This window comes from Poecilia latipinna, unplaced genomic scaffold (genome assembly GCF_001443285.1).
Source record: "Poecilia latipinna isolate Pla-1442-1.1 unplaced genomic scaffold, P_latipinna-1.0 Scaffold3270, whole genome shotgun sequence".
NCBI classification, from domain to species: Eukaryota; Metazoa; Chordata; class Actinopteri; order Cyprinodontiformes; family Poeciliidae; genus Poecilia; species Poecilia latipinna.
Genome location: NW_015115886.1, coordinates 101 through 6,847, shown reverse-complemented (window position 1 = coordinate 6,847; position 6,747 = coordinate 101). Strand labels below are relative to the sequence as shown.

The window sequence follows — 6,747 nt, the reverse complement described above, 5'->3', positions numbered from 1 at the left end:
TCCTGTCCATAGGTTCCCGTTTACAGCTTCCTGTCCACAGCTTCTTGTTTACAGCTTCCTGTCCATAGCTTCCTGTTTACAGCTTCCTGTCCATAGCTTCCTGTTTACAGCTTCCTGTCTATAGGTTCCCGTCTACAGCTTCCTGTCTATACAGCTTCCTGTCCACAGCCTCCCATTTACAGCTTCCTGTCTACAGCTTCCCGTCTACAGCTTCCGGTCTATACAGCTTCCCATTTACAGCTTCCTGTCTATAGCTTCCCGTTTACAGCTTCCTGTCTATAGCTTCCCGTTTACAGCTTCCTGTCCACAGCCTCCCGTTTACAGCTTCCTGTCCACAGCTTCCTGTCCACAGCTTCCTGTCCACAGCTTCCCGTTTACAGCTTCCTGTCTATACAGCTTCCCGTTTACAGCTTCCTGTCTATACAGCTTCTCGTTTACAGCTTCCTGTTTACAGCTTCCTGTCCATAGGTTCCCGTTTACAGCTTCCTGTCCACAGCTTCTCGTTTACAGCTTCCTGTCCACAGCCTCCCATTTACAGCTTCCTGTCTATAGCTTCCTGTTTACAGCTTCCTGTCTATACAGCTTCCCATTTACAGCTTCCTGTCCAAAATGTCCAGTCCTGTGAGGAGTGAACTTACGTCCTGCGGCGGCGGCTCTCTGGGCACCCAGCTCCCTGGTGGCGGTGCCACCGGCATCGCTGGATGTGCTGCTGTTGTTGCGGCTGAGCGCGGCGCTGCTCGGTTTGCCAGGTTCTGCGGCAGGGGGAGGAAGTGGCGGAGTGGGGAGCCGGTTGGGAGCGGGCGGCGACGGGACCTCGGACATCTGAGGTTTATCAGGAGGTGGGTCAGACTTTGCGGTCTGTTTCTGGAGGAGAACAGAACCGCCTTAGTGTCTGGTTCTTCCTGATGTTTGGAGCTTTATCAGAAGTTCAAAGGTCACAGTAAAGGTCCGCCTTAAAACCTGAAATTGAGGAAACTATTCCTACTTCGTATTGGAGCTCATCACTGTAACAATATGTAGGTACTAGCATAAACATTAGCATGCTAACCATTCAGGTTGGATGCTTTTCAGATTTCCCATCAGCCACTTGAGTTTCAGGAAGGACATTTTTCAAAATGGCCGCAGTTTTAGAGCCTTTTAAACAAATTACCTTAAATTGTTACTCATTTTCATGACATGGATGATGTCACATTAAATGTTTTCAGCTTTGGTCATATTCATACAACCTTAATGTGATAATATTCATCAGGATCAGAAACTCAGAACTTCCTGTTAGCAAGTCTCAGCTGCTCAGCTTTAGCCTGATCCAGTCCAGGAATAAAAACCAGCAGATGAAACATCCTGATCAAGTTAAAATCAAAAACAGGATTTTGTTAGAGATCTAATAACTCTGATAAATGAGTTATTAGATCTCTGGGATTGTCCCAAACGATGAGGAAATGATGGTTTACCTCGTTTAACTCTCCCAGTAACTGCTGCTGAGGTGAAATGGAGCAAAGATGGAGGTCAGAAGATAAAACATGTTTTATTCACCATGAACTCACTAAATCTGACCAGCAGGGACTCTACTGTAGCAACCATCTGCAGGGTCACAGTCAAAAACTCACAGCAATAATTTGGGTTATTTAGTCAGAAGAGAAAAAAAATCAGGGTTCATAAGTCACATTGTGTTTTTAATTTTACAAAGTTAATTTATAAATGCTAAATAGTTAGCTTTCTATATAGGGTTAGAAAGTTAAATATTTAGCCTTTGAATTAAATATTTAACTCGAAACTAAATGTTTAGCTTGGAGTTAAATATTTGCTAAGAGTTTTTCTAAAACCCGTTTTTCTCTGCCAGGCTGAGCAACCCGAGGCTCCAACCGATTAAAGGAACAGTCCAACAATCTGCACAGATACAGAACCAGAACCGGTCCTCTGGACCAACTGGTTACACTGGTTCTGATGGGAAATGACCAGCTGTGGGTCACAACTTCACGTGGGCCAGTTCACAGAACCTTCAGGTCCAGTTCCTCCAGAGCCAGAGGTTGAATCTACTGGGTTCTGATTGGACAGAAAACAGGAAGTAATCTAGCAGAGGACACAGACTGACTATGATCGGACGGAGAAACTGGCTAAACCCAAAATGTTCTGATCATCCCAGCGGGTCAGAACCACCATCACTCTGAGCTGAACATTCTGGAGAAAATCTGGAAAAGGACCAGAATAACTGGGTCGGGTAAAGACCCGGTTTGACCCTTAATGATGGTTCTGAGATACAGAGAGATGAAGACATGAATCTGACCCAAATGACCAGAAATGAGGGACTGTTCCTTTAAGAGACCCACAGCAAAGCAACCAGGAAGCAGAACCGGAGCATCAGAACCGGAGCATCAGAACCGGAGCATCAGAACCAGAGCATCAGAACCAGAGCATCAGAACCGGAGTCCGGCTCTTCCTACCTTAAACAACTCAAACTCCTTCTTTGGCATCATGAGCTTCAGCCAAGAGAAACGAAACATGGATGAAGATGATAATGATGATGATGAGGATGATGATGAGGAGGATGAAGGTGAGGTACCTGGATGGTGTGGCTGTAGACCGGGTCTCCACGGCCGGTCAGGTCCGAGGTTCTGGTCAGTTCCAGGATGTTGTTTGGCACGTAGCCGGCGGCGCCGGCACCGTTCCGGACCTTCCACCACTGCTTCCGGTCATCCAGAACCTGCCAGACAGAACCAGGGCCCATCAGCTCTGACTCCTGATCTAGAAATGGTTCCTGAACCCGTTTGTTCTGGTTCTGTGTTCTAAAGAAGCTGTTCATTCTGACCCAGAACAGAACCAGAACCGGTTAGCGGTTTACCTCGAGGAGTTCGTCTTTCAGAACCGACAGCTCCGTGTTGTTCCTTGCCACAAAGTCGTACTTTGATTTGGCAAAGAGGTTCTGATCCAGTCGGATCTGCGCGTCCAAACTCCTGAGGGACAGAACGGGTCACGATGAGAACCGGATTGCAGCAGTGCCGATACCAGGAGCAACTGAGAGTCTGCTAACGGATCAAAACAGACCCAACATGGGCCTGACGCCCTGGAGAAATGTTCCCTGTGTTTAGAAGGTTCTGGATCCAGACCTGACCCAGAACCTTCTGCTGCAGTGCAGAAGGATTTAAAGATGGAAAGTCCAATCATCTGGTTTGAAAAGAGGAAATGAAGAACAGAATCAAGAAAGAAAGAACGAAACTTCATCAGTTTAAAACATTAATAAATACATGAAGGAAAACATTTGATTTTTAACAAATGACTTACAGTTTAACCAAAAAACTATAAATTAAGACAAATGCATTCAATTAAAGAAATAAACCCAATAAACTCTTAAATGTCAGAATAACTAATAATTGTTATTTTCTGTTAAAATCTAGGTGTAGAAAAGTTAATCAGTTAATCTTTATCTTCACATAAACAGTAAATATTTAGAATTATTACAATTTTCAAATGTAAATAAAAATTAATCAATATTTTTAAATATGTTCAGTGTGATTATTATAGCCATCAGAATATTTTTCGTATTTTGATTCATCATGTATTTATTAATGAAGGGGCAGCGCTAGCCGCAGCGCTAGCCGCAGCGGCGTTGCCAAGGGGCGGGGCCAGTTCTCCAGGGCGTCATGTGACCTGCGGTTACCGGTCCACACGGCGGCTGACGGCGTGTTTGAAAGCAGCCACGGCCGTGTTCTGGTCCAGGACCTGGAAGCCTTTGTAGGCGGAGTTATGGAGAGCGTACCCGTCAGCCAGAGGAAACCGCTGCAGCGCCCCCTGCTGCAGAAACACAGAACATGAAGCGCGTTAGCGGGCGTCGGCACCATAACCTCCGGCGGGTTCCGATCGACTGACCTCCAGACACGGCCGCAGGTCGGCCGCACCGCGGGCGTCGGCATTCACCAGGCTCTCGGCCAGCTGCAGGAGTTCCTGCTCCCGACCCGGAGCCACAGCCGGAACCACCGGGGGCTCCCAGCCGTCCCGGAACCGCAGCGCCACCTGGGGGAAGAAGTGGTCTTTCGGCCACTCCAGCCTGGAAAACACGCAGAGCGGCCGCCATGAGATCAGTAACCATGGAAACAGACAGAGACCAGAGAGGCTCCAACAACTACTTAACAGAAATCAGGAAAGAGAGTAAATTATTCAGACTGAACAAACATGAGAGAGAAACTTCTGCTGAGAACATAAAGCAAATATGAACATAAAATAAATCTCACTGAAACTGACAGAAATACTGAGAAGAACCAGAACCAGGAATTTATCGATCCTGTTCTCTGGTCTGCTACAGGAAGAAATATGAGCCAAATATAGAAACATCCAAGAACCTGGAAAGAACCAGGTCCAGTATAGAACAGAACCGAGTCATGGTTCTAACCTGCACTTGGTCCAGCCGTCACCCAGAGTCACCCACAGGTGGCGCTCCTCGGCCGTTCCTGCGGCGTGAAGGAACTCGATGGCGTCTCTGCTGAGCAGCGGAACCAGGACGCTCCGGGCCAGCTCGGTACCACCGGACGCCTGGACCACCTGGAGACAGGGAGACCCTGGAGTTCTGCTCGGTTCTGTTGGAGCAGGCCCACCGTTAGTGATGTCATTCCTGGACTCACCATCCTGAGTGGCGTAAACAGGAAATGGACCAAATCCACGGCACTGGGGTTCTGAATGTGGTCCTTCAGCTTCGCCTGTGGGTCAGAGCAGACGGTCAGAAGGTTCTGCAGAACCAGTAACCTCTGGCTACAGTCTGGATCAGAACCAAACCAGTTTCAATGGACTGGAATCAATTACCAGTTGGTTGAAGGCATGTTTGAACTTCTGCAGACAGTCCACAAACTCTTCTTCACTGGGAGGCTTGGACCTGAGGGACAGGACGCCCTCTGGTGGACGACACGAGCACCAGCACGTCAGAATGCTGTATTTTTCTCTTATTTACTTAAAGCCAATTATTGTTGGTTCTTTGTGTTATTTCCTCAAAACAAAAACAATTAGACAGTTTAGGAAACAAATAGTTGAACTAAAATTAAAATACAAAAAAGCACCAAGTAAACGATATTAAAATTAAGGTCTAAAAAGTTTTTTTGTTTACATTTTAAAATGAAAAATAACTAATTTTGATCTTTAGTAAAACTAACATGGAAAACATTTAGTTGGGATTTAAAAATCAACTAAATCTAATTCTCCATAGTTTTCAAAATGCAAACAATTAAAAAACTTTAAATTTGAACCAAAATTCAAATATATTTAAAAAAATAAGGTATATCAAAATAAAAGTCTAAAATCTTTATTGAAATTATTTCTAATATGTTGCATTGATACAGTAATGTTTGAATTTGCCACCTCCCGGCCCTTTCTTCTTGCCCTTCTTGCCCTTCTTCCTCCTGCTCAGCTCGCTGAACGCCTCGGCCGCCTTCTGCAGTTTGGTCACAAAGAACTCCACGTCGTCCAGGATGTGGTTCAGGATTTGCTGCACAAACAACAACTTGGATTACGAGTCGGTTTGCTGAGGCATTAATGATTAAACCTGAACCAACAGTCTGCACGCTGCTCTAAACTTTAAGCTGATTTTCCTCCAAACTGATTATGTTCAGATCAAACTGGGCCTGCAATCAGCTTAACTTTCTCCAAGCAGCAATCTGCGCCAGATGTGAGCCTCACCACGTCCCGATCCACCAGCAGGGCCGCCATGTCCGCCGCACCATCGTCCTGCGACGGCTGCTGCTCGCCTGCAACGCAACGCCATGCAGGTCATCACTTAGAACAACGGAGGGCCGGCGTCCTGCAGCTTAGTGTCTCCCTGATCCAACACGCTTCAATCAGCAGGTTCACCTGCTGACGACCTTGTAAGGAGACTCAGGTGTGTGGAAGTGGAGACACATCTACAGGTTACAGGAGACCAAACCTCCAGGCCTGGAGCCACCCACCCTGACTTACAACACATCACTAACTGTGGAATGGGTCCAGTTAGAGCACACGCGTCAGTCTCAATGCTGAGCCACCTGAACAGAATAATTAGGTCATTAATAAGGCTCTGGAGACCTGATTCACACCAGGAGGAGGTGATGGAGCCGTTTCATTCCAGTGTTTTGTCCCTGTGGCTCATCTAAAACCTGCAGGACAGCAGAGGACTGGAGTTTGACACCCCTGAGTTAGAGTTTGTATGAAAACTAAACTGGAAACCAGCAGGGACAGGAGCTCAGACCAGCAGCCTCACCAGTCCATGAAGCTGCAGAAGAACAGATTATAATCCAGATGAAACTAGATTATAATCTGTGTTTTCAGGCTAGCTTCAGGTTATTGTGTTTTACTTATTATGATATCTAGACGATGGTCAGTTAAATTAATATTCTGCTAATAGCAAACCTAATTTTTAACATAACATCTTAGCTGGAAACATTTAGCACACTTAGCTTCTTTAAATTAAGTTAGTCTAATAAACGCTAATTTACTAGAATGTAAAAAAGTTCAAAATCTGTGTTGAAGGTTTGGTTTTTGACTTACTTATTCAAATTAGATGTTAATATTCATGCTCTTATTTTGACTTTTGTTTACAGCGGTTTTGTTTTGTTTTTTCCTCAAATAACTATTTAAAACAACAACAAGAAACAAAATAAAATGGACAGCAGAGAGCAAGGTGTAATATGTCTTAGTGAACATCTAGACTGTAATGTTAAATTGGTGCTTGAGCGTTTTCGTCTTGTCGATATATTTTGAGTGAAAGTTTCACTTCCTGACCCACAAACGTAC

At 45.4% G+C, this 6,747-nt stretch overlaps 1 protein-coding gene across 8 annotated transcripts in view; it reads right to left on the bottom strand.

The window, feature by feature from the left end:
* Positions 1 to 5,979, bottom strand: part of LOC106940537 (epidermal growth factor receptor kinase substrate 8) — a 21,044-nt gene extending 15,065 nt beyond the window's left edge. For 2 of the 8 annotated variants that reach the window (XM_015023304.1, XM_015023303.1), the window contains exons 1-12: positions 5,659 to 5,979; positions 5,341 to 5,467; positions 4,792 to 4,880; positions 4,614 to 4,688; positions 4,385 to 4,533; positions 3,865 to 4,042; positions 3,656 to 3,789; positions 2,840 to 2,951; positions 2,561 to 2,701; positions 2,442 to 2,477; positions 1,452 to 1,478; positions 639 to 864 (exon numbers count right to left, since the gene is read on the bottom strand). In XM_015023304.1, the coding sequence (XP_014878790.1) occupies positions 639 to 864; positions 1,452 to 1,478; positions 2,442 to 2,477; positions 2,561 to 2,701; positions 2,840 to 2,951; positions 3,656 to 3,789; positions 3,865 to 4,042; positions 4,385 to 4,533; positions 4,614 to 4,688; positions 4,792 to 4,880; positions 5,341 to 5,467; positions 5,659 to 5,688 (1,324 nt within the window). In that variant the 5' untranslated portion in view covers positions 5,689 to 5,979. The remainder of the gene's footprint in view (positions 1 to 638; positions 865 to 1,451; positions 1,479 to 2,441; positions 2,478 to 2,560; positions 2,702 to 2,839; positions 2,952 to 3,655; positions 3,790 to 3,864; positions 4,043 to 4,384; positions 4,534 to 4,613; positions 4,689 to 4,791; positions 4,881 to 5,340; positions 5,468 to 5,658) is intronic. The other 6 variants (XM_015023300.1, XM_015023297.1, XM_015023298.1 and 3 more) reach the window with 6 other exon arrangements.
* Between the last annotated feature and the right edge of the window lie 768 nt (positions 5,980 to 6,747).